The sequence below is a fragment of the Temnothorax curvispinosus genome, unplaced genomic scaffold, assembly GCF_003070985.1.
Source record: "Temnothorax curvispinosus isolate PA1 unplaced genomic scaffold, ASM307098v1 QBEX01014901.1, whole genome shotgun sequence".
NCBI classification, from domain to species: domain Eukaryota; kingdom Metazoa; phylum Arthropoda; class Insecta; order Hymenoptera; family Formicidae; genus Temnothorax; species Temnothorax curvispinosus.
The window spans coordinates 559,823-582,548 of record NW_020224681.1 but is presented as its reverse complement, the minus strand read 5'-3'; the positions used below and the strand labels follow the sequence as shown (position 1 = coordinate 582,548).

Genomic DNA, 22,726 nt, shown 5'->3' with positions numbered 1-22,726 from the left:
ATATTTAAAATTTTGTGAGTCGGTCATTATGCGAATGCAATTTCACATTCAAGTTTATTTCATCGACGTGCGATTTTATGAGAGGATTATTTAATGAGGATATTCTGTTTTTATAATATTGAGATTGAAGAAATTCTCTAGACTAACATGAAAGATAGTTAGGACGAGCCATGGATAATTTGTTTCTATAACAATGAATGAAATATACATATATGATTTTATATTCAGAAATATATACATGATTTTTTTCCATCGAAAGTTTTTTATGTTTATATCAATTATATATATCGCCAAATTCTTGCAAGAAAAATGTTTAAAGTGTCATTAAAAATACAGGATACAATTTTTGTTACCTTATCGCAGAATACCTAAACGGTTGATCAAAAATTTATACATAAATCCCATATTTTGTATCAAGAAGGTTACTACTTTAATTATAATTATCAAATAGCTTGTATATATAGATATCTAAAACACAACACGGGATTTAATTACATACTTATATTTATAAGTAATATAAAATACAAAATAATTTATGAGTTATTTATCGATCTTAACACGTACCTATATCTCGAGTTTCTTTTGCCATTAATGAAACGCCTCATTGACGCCAGGAAGACGTACTCGGCACTTTGAGCCAATAAGAAGATAACAAGGAACTTGTCCAAGTTAATTTTCGAGCTATTGCGAGACGATTACTCTATATATGTCACTAATTACGTATGTATGTATGGTCAAGACAAAGCGGATCGATTATCTTGCAAACCTTGTCTGAAGGGGCATGAATTGGATCTCGCTCAAGACTTGATGATGATCACGGGATTTAATTATTACATCGCTAATTTCTAGGTATACGTGTTTAAATCCACCATTATATAAAGTATAGTTATATCTTGCATTAACTATACTACATATGTATATTAATATTATTTGTGTAGCCTATAATAGTATGGACGTTATCGTGATATTTACAATTAATTTATAGAACACCATCAAAGGCTAAAAAATTAACTGTAATAATATTCTTGCGCAAGTATTAAAAGGTCAAAATAAGTTTTTACGAAATTGTTTCTGATTGCTCTTATGTGTACCTATATATATCACCTGCTTTTCAATGTGTTCATTTGCGTAATTCGTAAAATCCACGAAAAGAGTTGATAGGAATTTGATCAGAACTCGTTCTATCTGGTTTTATCGATCATCAGTGTTTGTTATTTAATTGAATTTTGTCGCGTAAGCGCACTTATTAAAAATAAGATGACAAAGAGAGAAGAAGAAGAAAAAGAAGAAGGGAGAGAGAGAGAACAGAAGAGCAGGTTCTTGGCCACATAATTCGGGCAACACTCCGGTTTGTTGCCCGAGAAACGAAGTCGTATCAACTCTTACATTTTTAATCACATTTATCTCGACATTTATTCAGGAGTCACCAACGTTTTGCCGACAACCATTATGGCGCTATAGACAGATAACGCTATATAGACAGATATTATTAAAAATAATATCTATATACTTATATATAATTATTTCACTTATTGAACTAATAAAATTTTGTTAGAATCTCAAATTGTTTTAATATATTTTATATTGATTATTGTATGACGTTGTTTGGTCAATAAATTTTATGGTTTGAACTTTTATGGCATATTTACCTGAACGGACTTATTGTTAGCCGATAGCATTACGATGATCCATAACTAATTGCGTTTTAATAACTAATAACTAATTGATATTTATTATTAGATCAATCTGTTTCTGATACGACACACAATAGTAAGATAACAATGCATAACGAGTGATCATCAGAGATTTGCATACTCGATGACATCTCATGAATCGTGTCTGTGTTAAACATTTCTCAACCGATTATTTTATGATATTTAGTTTTTATATTTTACAACAGCGGCGATTCTTTATATTTTATGGATATCTAAATTAATTGCTGAGTCTATTTGACTCGCGGTAAGCTCTACATGCGTCAGATATGCAATCAATCGAAGCATATAGGAGCGTGGAAAAGAGAAAGCGTACATTCGATAAAAACAAAAATATAATTTTTAAAAAGACGCAGATATGAATTGTATTCTGCAGTACACTAAATGCATACATTTCATCATTGCTTTGCAGTTTCATGTATTATTCAAGCAAAATGCAATAATTCACGTATGTTCACGTCTGTTTGCTTATCCGCTTACAGTGAATAATTTCATAACCCACTATCGTACCGTCACATCAATGCACTCGGCATTTGAAGGTGTTTTTGAAAAGAGAAGGGGGGGGGGGAGAGAGAGAGAGAGAGAGAGAGAGTGAGAGGGGAGGGAAGAAAGAGAGAGTGAGTAATAGGATTTTGCAACATTATTATCCAAAAATATGCATCTTACAGCCCGTTGCAATGAAAAAACGTAATGGTAATTCCGAGATTTTACGCCCAAATTTCAACGAAATTCCGTTTATTTTATAATATGTACACCCCGTGCGTTCTCTGCGCAATGTATAACCTTGTCGAAATAAATCTATTGTTGCAGTCATGTACGTAGCGCGATTCTGAGAGGTTCTCTAATTTACAAAGATAAATAATATTTTAGCTACAAATCAAAATGGGGGTATTGTTTTTTTTTATCGTTTAAACTTAATTATTTTACTTTATTGTCTTATTGAGAAAACATTCATAAAATATTTACCAGGCAGGTTTTATGCAGAATGTGGAGGAATAAATTAGAAATAATGAGTTATTTGTTTCACAGAACATAGAGCGTATAATTGTTTTGATATAAAATTTTAGATTTTTCTCTTTATTATTTTGTTGTTCTGAAATTAAAGGAGAAGAGTATTATAACGCAATAGTACATTGAAAAACAAAGTTTTACAACTTATTCTCCTTTTCTCAGAATAAGAAAAGCATAGGGTAACTCCGATATATTATATATACGCCGCAGCTGAGGGAAACTTAATTTATCGAGTACTATATTTAAGGCAAATGGATTATACCAATAAAAACTTTATACTGTCTACTTGTTTACTACTATTAAAAAAAATAAAAATATGAAATATTTATTCTTTGTATTTAATATAAAAAACTTTTAGAAACCCTTGCATTTTTGTCATATATCCCAGAGAAGTGGGTTATATGACATTCATGGGTGAAATATACGTCTTATAAAAAATAACAAATAATGTTTATAAATAAGTTATAAAATGTGTGTAAGAAGTTTATTAAGATGTAAGAATGATAAACAAATTATAAAACTGAAAAATTTTAAAAATCGCGCTTCTTACTACGGTGAGGAATCGATTCGACTCACGACAGTTTCGTTAATATACAGTAAAGAACTGAAATTACAACACAATACTAATATGGCATAAAGGCAACAGAATAATTGTGAGCAAGTACCGGGCCTTCATTCCTTTTATTTTTTCTGACATCTGCGGCATAAAACTCTAAGTTACATCGCCATTCCATTTAACTGCTTGCATATTTTATAAAATTAAATCTCGTGTTGTTTAGTATAGACGATTATTTTTTACCAAACTGCCTTTTGATTTTTTATTGCCACGTGTCACCAAATATGAAGAGAGCAAATTTTTCCTAGAACCGATATTTAATCGGTATTTAACAATTTATTTATACAGTAGAATTTCTATTTCGGAATATATTTCTAACGAACATTTTAAATGTACATATTATTTAAGAGCTATAACATATAGTAAATATTTAAATTACAATAACAAAGAATAAATTCTTAAATTTATAGTATTTTGAATATTTCTACATGTTGGGAATATAAAAATTCGCCGATAAACTATTTTACATGACAATGCAACACATGTGACAATTACTGAAAATGCTACTGTTTTACGAACAATACCTACTGTTTAATTAACTGCAAGTTTCTAAACATAATTATGCATATTCTAAAAATAATCTAATTCGGCGGATTTGCCGCGTGACAGAAATCAAAACGCATTATGTCGTGTAATAATTCCGCTTTAACTGCTGAATTATATTATTTTAATTAGCTCCAATTTTATTTTACCAAGAAGTGAAGGCAGCCTGATTTCGTTGAGTTCGCAGCTTTTAATCTCATCTAAATTATATGCTACTTCCACTTTTTATTTTACGTTTTTTTTTCTCTCATTGTTTAAAACATGTTTAACATCCAGATATCTCAAAAATTACGGAGGTTAGAGCATATACGGACAACAAAAGCATACACACATACATACATACATACACATGGACATTTTTTTAGGCGATATTTCGACGTTTTACAACAATCTGAACATATTGGCAGAAAAAACTCAAAAACCAATCTCTTCGTTGGTTTCTTCTACCCCTATTTCATATATAATTTTTTTAAATTTGATTGACTAAACCCAACTTTATACGCAATCGAAGGTTCATACACGAAATTCACGAAAAAAGCTTCCTCTATGAGGAAGCAATATATGTTATTTATAGTATATTTATCGTTAAATTATAATTCTTATTGTATCAATATTTGAATGGCGAATAACTAAAATTCCTTAAATATTTGACAACGGGATATGTTTTTGCGATCTTCAATATGAACGCTCATGTTCATTTCGTGCTTCTGTTAGATCTCTCGTAGTAAACGTGATTCTCGGCGCTTAGAAACACTTCAACTTGTGATTAGCATAATGGGACCATTGGTAACTCGTATGCGATCGATTGGCTATGAGACTAATTCGCGAGCTATAGACAGGTGGTACCGATCGATAGCTGCTCTACCGCCGCGGTTTTTACTGCAATGATACAACCTTACACTTTGTAACATTACATTCGTCAAATTAGTTATGGTAATTTACACCATTACACGCGACATGATAATAAATATGTTATAAAATATTGCATCTTGAAAGCTTATCAGGGCATAAAATTGAAACGTATAAAAAAACGTTTAATTTATCGAAACCTTAAAATTTTATCTTCTATTTCTTTGCAGATTTATAAGACTTGTATGAATTTCTGTTCATTCTATTAATAAGTAATAAAGTATAAATATATGAACAATAAAGCATAAGTATTATAAAAGTAAAGAGTTCGATCACGCAGTATACATATTATGGAATGGACATATATGTATATGTGTGTGTGTATCTCTGTGTTATTCAAGTTATGAATGTTCAAGCATCCTATGATATCTAAATTTTTATCTCGCGTAATTTTTTTTTCCGGCGTATCTACATATGCTATATGATTGGATAGGATCATAAAGCCAACGTACAGAAACAGATGTAAAAAAATTGTCAACTCGTTTTTTGAAATTGCAGTTGCATCTCCACCGGATAGACGAGTCACGAGAGACGATATCGGGGTGGCCTCAGCCGGCAGCGGCAGCGGCAGCGGCGTAGCGGTGAATAACGCGGCTGCTACCGGCTGTAGCAGCGCAAGCGGCGCAGCATCCTCGAGGACGTGCAATCCTTCCTCTTCCCCCGGTCGGAACGGCCAACTCTCCAGTAAGTTTTCGAGATATTACCCTCTTCCTTTCTCCCCTCTCCCCCCTCCGAGATACGCTTCGATAGCTGGGCTTTATCTACTTGCACGCTCGCACAAACCTATATCTATCTGTGCGTTTACCGACTACATATCCTCAAAGATCCGCACATCCAAAAACAAAGTCTTCCAAAAATAAGTCTTTCGTTGGCCAGCTCCTTTCGTTGGCAAAATGCTCCAATATTCACATTGTTATAATATACTGTACAATATACACATAAATTAACAATCACGTGGTGATCAGTCAGAAGAGAAGAAGCTCGATCCACCTCAATTTTCGGTGCATTACAAATTATTTTCGAATAGCAATTTGTCAAGTACAAAATGGCTCAATTATAATGTATTATATAATTTATAATTAGAACTTTGATAAACTCTCCTCTGTCCTCTTTTCAAAATGATCCAAGTCGTTGTTGTACGGATTCTTCGAAACATCTTTATGATCGGTTCAACATGTCCTTCCATATTTATTTGCACTAATATTCTAATAGAAGCGATGACGCTCATTGTGTTTCAGAACAAGGCACTTTGACGATAGTACGCCGAAGTTCCGGCAAAAGCAAAAGCATCACTGGTGGGGATTTCGAAAGTTCTCCACCACCGCACAATCCCGATACTTCGTATTTATCGAGTCAATCCGTCGATCTCGATGAGATCCTCGATAATGTCGATCTCACGACGGATTCGCTTCCTGCCGTTGACACCCCCGACGCATGCGACAAAGCTGCCCTCAGGTATATTAAAACGTATTATATCGTATGTAATGCAGGTGTTAATGGCTTTGCTCTATCGCAAATACGATATTTTGGATTTGTATAGATCTAGGTTTACCAAAAGGTTCACCAAACATAGAGTGATGATATATGTATACATTACATATAGAGATAATCCGCTTCTGATCGCGAGTTGATAAAAGACATATCATATAACGCGTCGCTTACGATCTGCGATTATGATCTGCAAATTAGCGTGTAATGACAATTTAATGAGAATGTAAATTACTTATATCGACTTGTTAAATTCCGTATTCTCTGCAGTCATATATGTATCTATAATTTTTATATCAGTTGTGTCTTAATTATGCGATTTTTCTAAGATACCTACATCTGTAACGTTCCGTCTATTCTCGTGTGCCAAATATTTTATTTTATAAGATGTGTAAGATTAGAATCCCACTTGAGAGAAAATATTTATTTCTTTGATTAAATCCTCCTCGAAGGATTAAATAGAATTGTGTTTGCAATCGCGACTCTTGTCGCGTAATTATCGGAAAGCGATCGGAAGCGAACATCTAGTTCAGGAGGCATACGTTATTGGCGCACAGGCAACGACTCCGAGACTACCTCTCTTTTGCAGATTGAGGTGTTTATTGAGGCAGCTACAACATGGGGAGATATCCGCCGAATTACTTCAACGAAACTTGCACTACGCAGCTCGCGTACTCGAGGCTGTTTTCATCGACGAGACCAAGTAAGTTTCTTTTCGAGCGAGACGTCCAAGCCTCTCACGAACGAATGGAAAGCAACAGTCACTATACTAATCCTTATACCTGCAACTATTTTCAAATACTGCTGCTTTTTGCCAAAATTTGCGGACACTGCCAACATCCTAATAATCTCGACGTCCTAAACCTCGCGGTTAATAACGACTCTCTTTTGTAGATATATACATATCGTCGAATATCTAACGAGGATGAGATTAATTGAAAAGATATCCTGATGTAATTTGTCAATGCGGTAGCATTTGTGTGCCGATCTAGTATCAGACGTATACATGTAGATACTAGATTGTAGCTAACCGTTTTGCGTTTTACAGTTTACTGTTTACACGATTAGTAATGCTTAATGCTGATCGATTCGATTGTTTTCCACGAGATGACGTGACGTTCGCAGCGGAGTTGATTGCGATTAGCTGTTAATTTATCGGTCTATTAATCTATTTCATTAATGTGGAGCCGCAGGGTGATCTTGTGAACACGACGCTATCCCTTTCCATTTGCTAGGTGCAACTTATTAATTCAATACTCCCCGATTTCGTAATGAGAGCTTTTCGTTTTCGCGATGCGTCGTGCCAGATGAAACTCACAACTCACAACTCACAACTCACAACCCCTGTTCAATTACGGGACGATCAAAGATTCAGCTGGCCATGAAGAACAAAGGCCATTTGACATTTCTCATATCCGTGCAAGCGAGATCAATCGTATAAGCGATGAGCGGGGTCAGTGTTCCCCCTAGCTTCAATAAATCGCAATAAAAAAAAGATGTATAACGTCACGTTACAACGATCCATCAGAACTATTCCTCGTGGATCCTCAGGATCATTCCTCTGGATTCGCCCGAGAGGAATTGACATCGACGCCTCTTTAGCTCAGTGGTAGAGCACTGGTCTCGTAAACCAGGGGTCGTGAGTTCAATCCTCACAGGAGGCAAGTGAATTTTTCTTTTTAGCATCATTTTCCATGTTACTGCAGCTCATTTCATGCGTATATATAGAGACTGGATACGCACTAAACTTGCTACCTTTGATGATTTAATTGTTATTTTGATCTCTGTATAAGCGTTATTTGTAAGCAATACTGAACCGCATGCTTTTACAAATTCTACAAATTTTTATGCCTAATAATTTCAAGACGCGCATCTTCCATTATTTTATAATTATATATCATACACAATATTTTTGCGACGCGCATTTCTTACGTCAAAATCCATACGTTTAGTTTAGAGTTTAGACTTTTAGACTAAAATCATAGGATTACGAAATTAACAAAGTTTTCCGTGTTTTCATTCTACTTTTCTAAGATTGTTTGTCAAAAATTTCTATTTATGGTATGTCATTCGTTTTTTTAGCGTCGCGCATAAAATCATAAGCAACGAGGCATACATCCCTGTGCGATACATGCATCAATTGCGTGACAATTGCACGCAGCTGGCTGTACTTGCACGTCTACTATACATCTCTCCGATCCCGAAGATCATATTATCAACAATTCTTCGAATTGTTGAATATAAGTCTTCGATTTCGATGCTTGAAGCTAGATGCTTGGTATCTTTTCTCATTTTTCGCTCATGCAATTGTGACCGACAAGAGAAGTGCGATTAACTCGCGTTTGTATATTCCGCGAGCTTTGTTTTCAGCAATGACTACACTAACTACACGCACACTATATAGCAGCCGTAAAGCACGACGCATCGAGTATACCTATCCTGTTTTATTCTATTCTAGATTTATTACAACATGTAATAGATTTATTGCAACATGAGAGGACGTGCAACATGAGAGCGCAGCAGAGCGATGCCGTAGCCGTGATATTAAAATCACGTAATGATATTAAAAAGAAAAGAGAAGACGAAAGTAAAAGGAATAGAAAAACTGTAATCTTGTATTCTAATCTTTTTTACACATGAACTAACAAGCACTACCGCAGGGTGAGTTCAGGCGGGAATGAGTGCGCTCGGTCATCACGTAGGGGGGCGGGCCTGACGTCTTCATCCCTAGGGGGCGGCTTGGACCCAGACGGACCTCAGGGCCACGCGGTGGTAACCCAGAAACGGAAGCTTCGCACCCCCGTATGGGCAAGGTTGCGAAACATTCACATTTCCAACCCCCTTTTACGACTCCACGTTTTCGATTCCACGTAACACGGTCCTCCCCTCCGTTCGTTCTCCATTATACTTGCCCCTATCTATATATACCCATTTTCCCGCAGTCCGCAGTCCGCAATCCGCAATCCACAATCCGCACCGTATCCGTATGCCGTTTTGACACTCTTTGTCGTCCTCTTTCTCGAACGATAGATTCATACTCGCGCTCGTTTTAAGAAACGAGATGTTCTCTCTGGTTGGACGATTGTTGGTAATCGCGGCGGTGAGCGACAATCATGAATTTTGTCTCTTTGTATTATTTTAATATCTGACAATTATTCTGATTACAATATTTAAAATACCAAGTCAATGAGCAATATAAACGGCGGCGGTGGGAGAGGGGAGGGGGGAGAGGGATCTCTAAGCATTTTTTCGTAACTCAGAACATTATTTTTAACATCTAATTGATATCTCGTTCTCACTCTTCAATCATTTAAAAGCATTGTTAGCGACGTGGTTGGTGACGGTAACCATCAATTACATAATACAATTTTTAATTACAAACGTATAAAATTATATGATACTTGATCTCTATTGTTATATTACAAGTGATATTCTTAAATAATTAAAAATACGGGCAAATGTCTTTAAATATCAAAATGATGCAATTGATATTGAAATGCTTAACTTGAGAAGATGAACAATTTATTATAACTTAATAATTAGAGCAGCTTAAAATCAATATTATAATAAAGAAAAATCTTAACTAGTTATAATTTATGTCTTTAGTCGCTTGATATATGACAATTCGCAAGAGTAGATTGGAAAACTTTGAGAGAATGTGCCAGAAAAAAAAACAACTAAAACGAATGAAAGTTCGATATGTAATATATTTTTCGTTATTCTGTAATAAAATATTTTATTTGTTATCTCCAATATTTTATTTTACATGACATTTAATATTTCATATAACATTTTATTATTTGCTCTTTATCGATCGTTTCTCACAGTATTCAGTCAACCGCTAAATGTCAATCTGCCAATATTCATCATCGGCTTGAATTTTGTGGACGCGATTGACAACTGATCAGTGTCACGGAAAAGCGACAACGATATTTTCCAGATATTATATTTCGGACTATGTCTTTTGCAAATTGAATAGAAAGTATAATTAAAATTATCACAATTGAGGCCCAAGCTTTCTTTATGTTAAACAAATTGTTCTAAATTGTATTATATAAAAACAACGTCCATGTTATATCTTATATTTTTATTTCTATACGCCGATATTAAGAAACTTTTTTGTGAGGAATTCAAGATGTCGCTCTCCTCTGTAAAAATATCAATTCTAGACCAATAAGTGGAATATAATATATGTGTCAGCGTTTCTTGATCTTCTAATCCGTAGAATCTTTCGAACGTTTCTAGATTAGTTGATGTGCACAAAAACTGAAACGCATAAAATAGTTATGCGTACTTTTTTTAAATAAGCTTTTTGTAGTAGTTCCGAAACTCAAAATTGTTATTCTTGTATATCTAATAGTCTCACGATACAATTAGCATGTTTCTACAAATCGGTGCGAGTAGATGATTCTCTTAGAGAATACTATCAAAGATCACAGACATTCGTCACTTATTTAGGATATTGTCGACGGTCAAACTTTTGCATATGTTATGTGTAGGAATGAACGCAGAGACAACAATGATTATATTTAAACGTCCTGCATTTTTACTACGAAAATATTCGTTGAAATACCTTAGGTACTTGTTTCGCGATACGTAAATAATCGGGTGACACAACAAGAAACATATTAATCTTCTAATAAGTCACAGTCTCATGAATCATGTTTATATCAATTTATTTATTTTTATTTTTGCATTTCTTGTGCGCAACAATTGAGTTTTATTGAGATGATAAATCGACGAGAGGAATGATCAACTGCGAGGATTAAATGACACTTTCGAGCATAGCATGGAAACGTTACTCTTGCCTGTCTATCTGTCTCTTTTTCTCTCTCTCTCTCTCTCTCTCTCTCTCTCTCTCTCTCTTTCTCTCATTACATCTCTTCTAGACTCCTTTTAGGTATAACCTGCTCAATTTGTCGGACGTATCTGCCTGCCGTGCAACATGCATCGTTCTCACGATAATCGACCGTTTCCTACTGGCACTATTCTTGCCCGAGAGAAGTGCATGTATACATATACATATATGTAGGACGTTTATCACCGGGCGGTCCTCAAGCATCCCCCACAAATCAATCGCACCGCGCCGCGCCGCGCCGCGCTGTGTATGGGATGTGTATGGGTGTGTATATATGCATATTGTGTGATTCGAAAAAGCTGCGAGAGAATGATTACACACACAAGGATGGCTACTTCGAAATGGTCTTCAGCTTCAGGGCAAACGGTAGCGGAGAGCAAGCGAAAAAAGAAGGAATATTTTCAAATCACCCTACGCTGCATCAGGCATGCAGGGATGTTTGCTTGGATGTAGCAAGATGCTTATATAGATCATTGTGGAACCTTTTAATGTGATATATGTTTTCCCTTCGTATTTCATATTATAGAGATGCTGAGCGTGTGGAGTCAACCGCCATATGTCGTCCGGGTGTACGCCGTAGGTTCGTTTCTCCCAAAATTTCCATGTTTGAGCGCGAATCGCGAAAATGCGTACGAAACCACATTTTTTTGCACTCTGCACTTTGCGCTTGGCGCCATCGAAGTCTTTTTGCATGAAAAATCACTCGCTAGCGCACACTCCAACTCTCGCTACTCGCTACTCGCTATTCGCTATTCGCTATAGGTACCTATATGGCTATATGACGACGCTCTCTTCGTATACATATACTATTTAGGGTGTTCCAGGACCTATATTTTTTCAAGTTATAAATTATATTACAGGATAAACTAAGATGGTTACTTTGATGACTAACAAAATAATCAACTAATACTATGTTTACGCGAGCGTTACTTCTGCGGTAACTTACGATAATTCCGCGTAAAGTAAATGGGATTTTGTAGTAACTTACTCACTCCGCGTAAACGAGTGAATTATCGCAAGTTAAGTTCTACAGAAATATAACGCCCGCGTAAACGTAGTATAACTCCAACGTTGAAATTTTTTAAGTACATATTAATGAATTAAGCATCTAAGATCTAAAATGAGTAAGAGAAGCATTACATCGCAATTTTATATAATGCATATTTAACGCAGATTTACTTGATTTACAAACTAATTTAAGACTTGATATGTTCAAGATTTAAATATATTTAGATTTACATATTTGAATATATTATTATATATTACAAATATATTTTAATGTATTTAAAATGTACTTAAACTAATGCACATTTTTTGTGCAAAGTAGAGTGTATATATATTATGGAAAAATCTATTTCAAAGTTATGAAATTTATATAGATAAAAGAATGGTATGCGTGCGTGTGTGTGTGTGTTTACAGTGTGGTTCTGAGACACTTTATATATACGCAATTTTTGGCAGCGTATGGCGCGCATGCTAACACATGTAGCTTTTCCGCGTATAATTAAATCTATTAGTGTTTATTATGAAATTTTAACTATATTATTCACCATAATTGATCGACTATTTACGACAATATTTGCACAAGCATAATTGTTTTTCTCATCTTTTAATTAATTGTTAGAACTGTTATATTGTTATTAGTGATCATCAATTAATCCAAATCTTCGCACCTGTTTACTGGCAATGATTTCCGGATGTTTTGTGTTCTGTGTAATTTGCACCCAAGATCGATCTATAATAGGTATACATATATACGTGCGAAATGCACTTTTAAAGAAATTGCGACAACACCGTTATCACGATCGTATTAATACATAGTTGACACTGAGGAATAGAGAATTGACAAGAATATGTCAAAATTATTTGGCAAGATGATTGACTTAACTGTCGTAGGTCGTAGAGCTTCGCTTAAGCTTAAGTCTACTAAATCACTGCTGCATCTGTACACCTGTACATCGAATCAAGTTTGAGATCAAGGAGACACGAAACACGCTCGAAAGATCACAGCTGTTTATTTAAACTTGAGTTTTTACACGAATCCTCATTCCCATCTCATTCACTTTTTTTTCAGTGGAATATTCCCCTCCAATTCGCGCATACTTATATAACTCGCACATTTAACTTTTTCACTGAAATGATGTAATTAGTATGTTTAATATTTAATTTAATTAGAGCGTGAATTTTAGTGAGTCAATTAGGACTATTAATAGAATAGAATCTTGATATGTTTAGAAAATTATGATCGCGGTATAAGGCGGCTTATACGTGAAACAGCTAAGGAATATTTCTTAATGGCATGTGTACTAAAAAATTTCCTTTTAAGATAGAAGACCTTTACGTAGATCTAGATATCTGTTCTGTATATCACACTCTTGTTTACAGAGTATAATACAATAAAATGGAATATCGATTATATTCCGGATGTAATCGCAATTTATTGTAATTTATTTTTATGATTCGCGAGCGATAAAAAAACATTTTACCACACACGAAATTGATTCACGAATTGTTAGTCGTTACACGTCGATTTTTTAAAGCGACAAATAACATTTCCGGCAATCTATAAATTTACTATTTTCATTGTACTTAACGTACTTGATACGAGAGAAAGACATTATAATAAATGGATAATGCAAATCACACAAACATTGGATCAAATAACATATAATAAGAGTAATACAGAAATACACAATATATTACATAAATAAAAGAGAGATTCGTTCATGATGATGTAAATTGTAAAGCGAGCCTAAATACAGATTTTAAACAAGTTAGTTTAGTTAGTTTAGCACAATGAGATGAATTTTTAAGGACATTGATAGTGTCTCGACTTGATATATTTGATCGTGCGTAGCGAAGGTAGGCATTTTGTTCGTGTCGAATGTCGAATGTCGAATATCAGCGCGTTAATTCGCTGATCTATAACGTTGTCTCTCACGATTTCCTCCTGTAGACGATTGGCGGATGAAGATGACGAGCTGTCAGAGGTGCAGCCAGATGCGGTACCACCGGAAGTACGCGAATGGCTAGCATCGACTTTCACCAGGCAGCTCGCCACCACTAGGCGGAAAGCCGATGAGAAACCGAAATTCCGCTCGGTCGCCCATGCTATCAGGGCGGGCATATTCGTCGATCGGATCTATAGGAGAGTCACCAACACCGCTCTCATGCAATTTCCGCCGGAAGTCGTCAAAGTACTTAAGGTAATCCGCCGGCGAGCCACGGCTGGAGAGTATTCGTATCTATATATGTATCTTTATGTGGCGATTAATTTTTAGCGATAAATATGTATCACGGCAAAAAACGTCTAGTTACTTACACATATACTATTGTATTACCTTTAATTACATATCGGAGACTTTCAATCAGAAAAATTATACTGGTATCTCGATTATTAGCCAAGGGAAAGAGAATTTTCACTCAATCATCAAAGATCGGTCAGATTATTATTAAAATTAAGGTCGAGAGTTGTTGAAAGTTTAAATATTCAAATTGCTTCCTTTACCGTTCAAGACTTTAGACGATTGGTCGTTCGATGTATTTTCCTTGAATGAGGCCGCTCTGGGCACGCCAGTGAAATACCTGGGCTATGACCTCCTCAATCGATATGGTATGATTCACAAGTTTAAAGTACCTCCCGTAGTTTTGGAGTGCTTTCTCGGAAGAGTTGAGGAGGGTTATTGCAGGCATCGAAACCCATACCACAACAACCTCCACGCTGCCGATGTTGCGCAAACGATGCATTACATCCTATGTCAAACGGGTTTGATGGTGAGTACTTCTTTCTAATAAGAGAGAGGAAGAGAAAGAGATGCATATTATGTAGAATCTTTATGACATATACTATTTTACATTTTACGGTACTTATATGTAAAAGGAAAATAAAGATGTTTCTTAATTTTTTACTGGTTGTATAACGAACTAATAGTTAATTATTTATGCTAATTAATAATTTATTTTCGTGAAAGCCTTTCATTATTGTTACTATATACATATGTGATATATTAAGATACATACATATGCAATCTATACACTTTGCAAAATAATTATAAAAGTATAAATATATATCTCTCGAACAGAATCAAAAAATATAATATCTTGCATATACATATAACGGAAGAGCACAGGGCAGTAACAAAATATTTGTATGGTTGGAAAATATCTATTTAAATTAAAAATAATTTAACGCGAACATCTTGTTGCGACACTGTGCTCTTTCGTTATATATGTCTGATTTCTAATCATTTGAGCCTATCACGATTGTTATAATATCTTGTTTGGCAATCTCTCTTCGTCTGAAAAAAAAAATAGAAATCGTATAAAATGCGCAAATAATAAAAACGAGTTCTCTATCGATTCGTTAAAGATAGTTGATTAGCAAAAAGGCAAAAAGAAGAGTTCTCTTCTACTCATTGTCAGTTTGATTCTTGATGCGCATTGTACGCGAGATTGCTTCAGGCTGATATTATTCGTTGCAGAATTGGCTGACCGACCTCGAGATTTTCGCCACTCTTGTGGCAGCGATTATTCATGATTACGAGCATACTGGGACCACAAACAATTTCCACGTAATGTCCGGTAGTGATACAGCGCTCCTATATAACGACCGAGCTGTGTTAGAAAATCATCACATCTCGGCCAGTTTTCGGTATGTGCAAATTCCATCTTGCAATTGCCATTGCCGTTGCTGTCTCGGGCAGTTTTTAATTTATTCAACATTTAGATAATTTTATTTTTAAAAGATAATCTTTTTTAAAAATGATTAAGATAATCTTTAAATTATCTTAAGTTCCTTTTTAAAATTGCTATATATAAATATTAAAGTTAAAAATTGTGCAATATTTGTTACGAATACACATAATAAAATTAAACTACTTTTTAAAAGTTTTAATATCTATCAACGATTGATTTTTCTTTGATTTTTTCTTTCTTTTTTGGAAACCTTTTCCTATTTAAATGAATATATAGTGATACGCCAATATTCTTTAATATAATATATTGCATGTTTTAGGATACTCAGAGAAGATGATTGTAACATACTGCAAAATTTATCGAGAGAAGAATTTCGAGAATTTCGATCACTCGTGATTGACATGGTTCTTGCCACCGATATGAGTTTTCACTTTCAACAGTTAAAAAATATGAAAAATTTACTAAGTTTGGCAGAGCCAAGCGTGGATAAAAGCAAAGCTGTTAGCTTAGTTCTCCATTGTTGCGATATTTCGCATCCTGCCAAAAGATGGGATCTTCACCATAGGTGAAGCTTTTTACTCAAAGAGAATATTAACGATATTTGTACTTGTTTAATTTTGATGAAACATGGTCTACTAGAAATTATTATAGACAAAAAAATAATTTTTGCAAAAAATTTTTTATACATATATATATATATTTTTTAAGTTAAGTAAGAAAGATTAAAATAAAATTGAAAAACCATAATAAAGATTTCTTTTTATACTAAAGAAGATTGATCTATATATTCTAATAACAGAAACAAAACAATATGTATATATACAATAATAAATAGATGATATATAATTCCCAATCCATCCAGATGGACGATGCAACTTCTTGAAGAATTCTTCAGACAAGGTGATAAAGAGAGAGAGCTTGGATTGCCATTTTCTCCTCTATGCGACCGCAATAATACGTTGGTAGCTGAATCTCAAATAGGATTCATAGAATTCATTGTCGAGCCTAGCATGCAAGTATGCAGTGACATGCTAGAAACCGTTCTCGCGCCGCTCAATGTCAAGGATACCGTGGATGAACCCAGCAATGGTATCTTGTCAAGATCTTTTTTAGCATACGTTACTTTGTAATTTAATTATTTAATTATATTTAAATGACACTGTATCTCTACTACTTTTGAAATTTTATCTTTTTCTTTAAATATAGATATATTAATTTAATTATTAATTAGTTATTCTACAGATTGATTAACAGTTATATATAATAACGTGTTGATAATATTGCAGGTTCAGGAGGAGAAAATAAGAGATTTAAGATTGGCAAACCTTGGATCCCGTGTCTCGCAGAGAATAAAAAAGTCTGGAAAGAACAAGCAGTTCGAGGCATGTTATCATAATTAAGTTTAGATATTATTTAATCGCTTCTAAATAGAGTTAATACTTTTTAACAAAGAATTGTCAACATAATTATGAAAGTTTTGTTTATATTGTACTTTGCGTATAGCTTATTTAGCTAATAAAATCATTTTCATAAGATTGACAAATTGCAACGGATCAACGTTTTATCTGTAGATGCAGAAGCCAAAGCACAAAAGGAACAAGAACAAAAGACCAGCAGCAATCGCGAGGACGGTGGGGGAGCGCAAGCCTCGACCGAAGAATGAAAAATATACCGGACAATTGTATTTTTCAAGAATCTCTGTAATTTTAGATTACGGGGATTACGGGGAAGTTCGTGATCACATTGGACGGCATCTATCATAAGTTTACGGACTGTTATTACGCTTACGAATGATAGCCAAGCGTCATTCGGTAGTACAAATAGACATACAGACATTAGATATGAGTGGAAATGACGATCTATAAATCTATACACAAAAATATAAATTTATAAAATATGTTGAGGAATAATTTGTTTATAGATTGACACCAAAGACTCAAGTCATGTATCTCTCCCGCTATTTCTATAGAATATTCATAAAATATATCTTAACCGATTGTTTTTTTCTATTCCGTAATATTTTATCTCTATTTGATCTCATTATATTAGTTACAACGCTCCTCGAGATAATCACCGCCGATTAGACCGTCGCAATGATTAGACGTCATTTCCTGTCAATTTCGAAGGCTCCTTAAGATCCGCTTTTGTGAAAGCTTTTAATTTTTAAATGAAATATTTACGATTGATGATTTGACATCTTAAAATCTTCCTCTAAATTATTTATAAATAGATGAATATATGGTATATAATTAAATATATGATAAAGGAATTGATAACAGAACAACATAAATTATCGTGAACTATGTTGCAATTAATTGATACAAGTAAAATGTGAATCATTTGTTCTCTTTTACCGGGACAAGAATTGATGTAACAGCAGAGTCTTAAAAAGAAAAAAATCACGTGTACATTGTGTGGAAGGTACACTTTACAGAAAGAAAGAGGTGTATTCTCAAAACACAAGCACGCATCGAGTGACAAAAGAAAGAAACTTATATTTGCTGATATCAACAACTTTAAGAATCTTATTTGTTAGAAGATGTTTATTTCAAAACGTATTGTTTCTCTCAACGCTACGTAAGTAAATGAAATTTAATACATCGAGCGAGATCTACCGGTTATTTTATACCGAATGAAATAATTAAATCGTATATTTTCTGAAAAGCAATATATATTTATAACCAATATTTTTCTCTTCTAAAAGAAGTCTAATAATGACGAAGTCTAAACAATGTAAAATATTTGGCATGCATAATGTTACAATTGCAATTCATAATGGCTATCTTCTTTTACTTCTATATGATTTTGAATGAATATTACAATTATCGACGGTGATTTACGCAAGACTTGTATTTATTGGATAAGAATCTCAGAAACTTAACGCAGCAGTTTTTTTTACTATTTACTGACGCGTACCGCACAAGAATATGAATATTGCACAAAACATTTGTATTTTTCTTGCAATCTTTTTTATTTATTTTTCTCAACGAGAAAGAGATTCTTTGCGAATAATCGGGGCCTGAGGTTTTCAATGCGATTTTTGTAAATGTAGAGTGTAAAACATTGGTTGTGACGGACCAATTGGAAACTTGAGAACGTCAATCTTTCTCGTTCACATGTTATTTATTAAAAGTCGCAACAAAAAAGAAATTCGTAGGAGAAAGGTATCCTTGTACATACAGTTTGTTAAGTGTGTATTCGTATACACGTACTGGTTCAGCTTTAATGTGTGTATGTAATGTATAAAGAAAAACAAATAACAAGATACGGCTAATGTCTAAACAGCGTACGCGTACTACGTATATTCCAGGTATACGTACATATATATACAAATGAAAGAGAAAGAGAACATTATTTTGTTGAACTCCTCGCGATATCGCGGCTAGAATATGTACATGTTAGCGCATGTTAGCGCGCGACGCACACGTCCGTATTTAAGTTTCTAATTAAACATATCCATAATTAAACGAATGCGCGTTATAAACGCATAAAAATTCTTGATATAATGATGGATAGTTACCATTGTATCAATGCATCATTATCATCCTATGTCATACGCGTAAAAGAATCGGACATTTCGATGCGATAAAAGATTTATGATTCTTTGTCTCTTTTTTACTTCTTATTGTGTAAAGAAAATATTGCCGCTATTACAGACTTTTTACTTCGTGATTTATGGCTATGCAAAAATATATGTATATAATTTTTATCGCATATTTGCGCGTTATAGTAATCGCGTAAAAGAGTCACGGTGCGGTCTCGCTTCGCGTGTATGTACTTCGCGCGAGACACTACCGTGTCTCTTGATTTGTTACTTATTGTTAGTAGTTCGTGCCATGATAGTTAAATAATAAGAAGAAATAGTAAGTGAACTTGTGTAGAGTGAGCTTTTTTCTGGTCAAAAGGACGTCTAATTTATTTTTATTTGTTTATTAAATTTATAATAAATGATAAATGAAAGTATTTACCGAAATTGAATCCGATTCTGTGTACGTGGCAATAATTTGAGATAAGGCTCTATGGAGAAACCGTTACAAGCATAGAGCTAGCAGTTTTTCGAGTGGAATGTTTTATCATCACAGATATATTATATACATATATCGATATATAGATGTATAGGATAATCTCACTATTTCGAGATTGAACATATCCGTCCTGTATTTATTTAATTTCCATCATTCAATCGTGCGCGCGCGCATGAATTTGCTAGTGACTGCTATGAAACAGATGTTTCGTGCTATTAATACAATATAATAGACAAAGCTATCTTCTTCTTATCGTCATCTTGTGACGTAGCCTGACTAAATCAACTAAATCAAAAATTAGCATAGAAGATTCGGGAAAGACCCGAACAAACTTCAAAAAATTAACTGCTATGCTCAATTAAACTTTGTTTTATATTTAATTTCTTTAACACAGATATTATTCGGATATTTGTAAATCGAAATTCAAATATTTTCATGTAAAATTTAAATAAGCAAAATTTTTTGTACTTAAAACGTTTGTTTTATTTTTTATTTCAAGGATACGCAGCGGCAGTAAACGTTGTAAAGTTAGCTTAGTTGTTTCATAAGATTCAGACGTTAATGTCTATGCGCCGGACGTGTATAATTAAATTTTTTTCTGCAGCGGACGAGGGGCCAAAACGCGTGATAGAATTAAAGTACATTAAAACCACGATTGCATTAAGAGAATTATTGACCAGTCACGTAAATAAAATCGGTCATAGCATAAAGATATTATTTGAACTCGCGTGGCGCTTGTCGCTCTCAATAAATGAATAACAAAACGCCCGCATTGCTTTAAACTCGAAAGATCGTAGGCTAAATCCATTCTGCATTGGATACATACGCGTTTATTTATTTACGTGGCTCGGTCATTTAATCGTCTAGAGAACTCTCTTTAAATTAACACTGGCCTTTTCCTTATACGCGATATGCGCGATAATTTAAATCAAGAAAGGGGAAGGAGGGGGGGAGGGAGAGAGAGAGAGAAAGAGAAAATAAAAATTAAGCGACGCTGATATTTAACGGTGTCGCAAGCACGTTTATGCTTTGAGATAAAGCACTTTCCAAATATGTTTGGTATAAGCGGATGATTAGTTAATTGAGTAGTTTGATAAGACGAGCGAGAATTTCGCGATATATCGCTTGGGATGACAAAGGTGTTTCAACAATACTCGACCAATACTATTAACTCTTAAGATAAAAGTGCACACGTAAATTCCTTTTTTTTCTTAAATCTCTCTTTACTTCTCTCGAATTAGTATGTCCGTATACTATTCGTAATCTCGTTAGTCTCGATTATTGTAAATCTCAGTAGACGATGCGTTCGTGCCATTATACATTAATACTAATCGTTTCTAAATGTGTCACCGCGGGTCGGTTTATTTCCCAGCACAATTTAATACAACAGTATGTACATAACCGTCTAACTTAATTCAGCACCATGTCCACATTCGATGTGATGTAATGAAATGTAAACGTATAACGAGAGATATATTAATATATTACGCAAAGATGCGTCACGTGTATGATTTTAGCATTGTACTCTGCGTAACTCTACAAAGAAATAAAAATACTCGATTACTTAAAGACTATCAATTTAATTCGATTGGTAAATATCTACATAAATGTGTATATAAGAGGATATAATAAGGTGATTTTCATGATCATGATCATCTCTTCATCTCTTCAATTTATTAAATATACTTGTTACATAGATAAAGCAGATCAACTTAATTTCTACAAGCAATCCATAACGAAGAACTTGTGTCGATCGACTTGGCTTATAACTTTTCAAGTACAGTTTTACAGGAGCTATAGCTATAATAATTAATCGATATTAAACGTGCGACAAACGTAAATTAACTTGTATTCTTTTCAATTATTTATAATTAATAGTATATATTATCACAAATGTAGAAAAATTTATATGTAAATATAAAAATTAGATACTATTTTTGCCCTATAATAATTATTTATTTCTTTATTTCGAGAATGTGATAGAAAATGAGAATTTCTTTTTACTTGATTTATTTTTTAAGAAAATATATGAATGCTAAAAATTCAAAAATGTATTGTTTTAAACGCAGAAAGAAAGCGTATCCATTACTCTGCCGTGAACCGTTTAACATTCTCTGAAGTGAATGCAGCTTCATGTATCGTCAGTACAACTTCCGATATCTGAAATAAATAAACTACGGTTGCGTGCGTATTTGATATGGCGTGATATTTAATTTAGGGAGAAATTAATTCTCGTTTAGAGAGTTTTAAATTTCCAATGTTTTAAAATGACATTCTAAAATTATTCTATCGGCACGTTTAGAACGTAATACGAGTTATAAAATTAAACCCCGTATCAAATCATAAATAAAAATATATTTATGTGTAATTCATATAAATATAACGCAATGTATGATAATAGTTAATCATTATTATTATTTAAGTGTTATTTGCTGAAATATAATTTGTTTTTGCATTTTTTTTTTGCAGATTTGTAACTACAAATATTATACAAAAATTATCAAATATAATTGTCATCACATCTTTTTAGCAATCACCTGTACGTGGGGCGGCGTACTCAAGATATAGACTACTGCATGTGCAACATCCTTGTCTTCCAGGACTGGGCAGAGATTGTTCGAGATGGCATCAGATAAGCCGTAAGTTTCCATTAACATAGATGTTCTCACCGCGCCAGGGCTGACGTTCTGTTTACAAAGATATCGTTGAACGTTTCAAAATATATCATCATTGTCATTCTATTATTTTGTTATGTTTCCGTTCTACGGTCTTTACAGCATAACGCTACTAATCGTTACTAGACTAAAATCATTATCGTTATTATTATTATTATTATTATTATTATTATTATTATTATTATTATTATTAT

The 22,726-nt window shown here is 33.8% G+C and overlaps 2 protein-coding genes and 1 non-coding gene across 3 annotated transcripts in view; 2 read left to right on the top strand and 1 right to left on the bottom strand.

Annotated features, from left to right (window-relative positions):
- The window catches only part of LOC112465127 (calcium/calmodulin-dependent 3',5'-cyclic nucleotide phosphodiesterase 1), a 38,853-nt gene extending 17,427 nt beyond the window's left edge, over nucleotides 1-21,426 (top strand). The window contains exons 2-12 of the mRNA XM_025032529.1: nucleotides 5,290-5,475; nucleotides 6,030-6,246; nucleotides 6,869-6,982; nucleotides 11,664-11,717; nucleotides 14,094-14,343; nucleotides 14,654-14,911; nucleotides 15,619-15,788; nucleotides 16,152-16,397; nucleotides 16,695-16,921; nucleotides 17,119-17,214; nucleotides 17,404-21,426. Coding sequence (XP_024888297.1) covers nucleotides 5,290-5,475; nucleotides 6,030-6,246; nucleotides 6,869-6,982; nucleotides 11,664-11,717; nucleotides 14,094-14,343; nucleotides 14,654-14,911; nucleotides 15,619-15,788; nucleotides 16,152-16,397; nucleotides 16,695-16,921; nucleotides 17,119-17,214; nucleotides 17,404-17,495 — 1,910 coding nt within the window. The 3' untranslated portion in view covers nucleotides 17,496-21,426. The remainder of the gene's footprint in view (nucleotides 1-5,289; nucleotides 5,476-6,029; nucleotides 6,247-6,868; nucleotides 6,983-11,663; nucleotides 11,718-14,093; nucleotides 14,344-14,653; nucleotides 14,912-15,618; nucleotides 15,789-16,151; nucleotides 16,398-16,694; nucleotides 16,922-17,118; nucleotides 17,215-17,403) is intronic.
- On the top strand, nucleotides 7,872-7,943 carry Trnat-cgu. Its single transcript has one exon. It is a non-coding gene; the product is annotated as a tRNA-Thr (tRNA).
- An 85-nt stretch (nucleotides 21,427-21,511) lies between the features above and the next one.
- LOC112465115 (farnesol dehydrogenase-like) overlaps nucleotides 21,512-22,726 on the bottom strand; it is a 2,992-nt gene continuing 1,777 nt past the window's right edge. The window contains exons 4-5 of the mRNA XM_025032513.1: nucleotides 22,395-22,544; nucleotides 21,512-22,017 (exon numbers count right to left, since the gene is read on the bottom strand). Coding sequence (XP_024888281.1) covers nucleotides 21,943-22,017; nucleotides 22,395-22,544 — 225 coding nt within the window. The 3' untranslated portion in view covers nucleotides 21,512-21,942. The remainder of the gene's footprint in view (nucleotides 22,018-22,394; nucleotides 22,545-22,726) is intronic.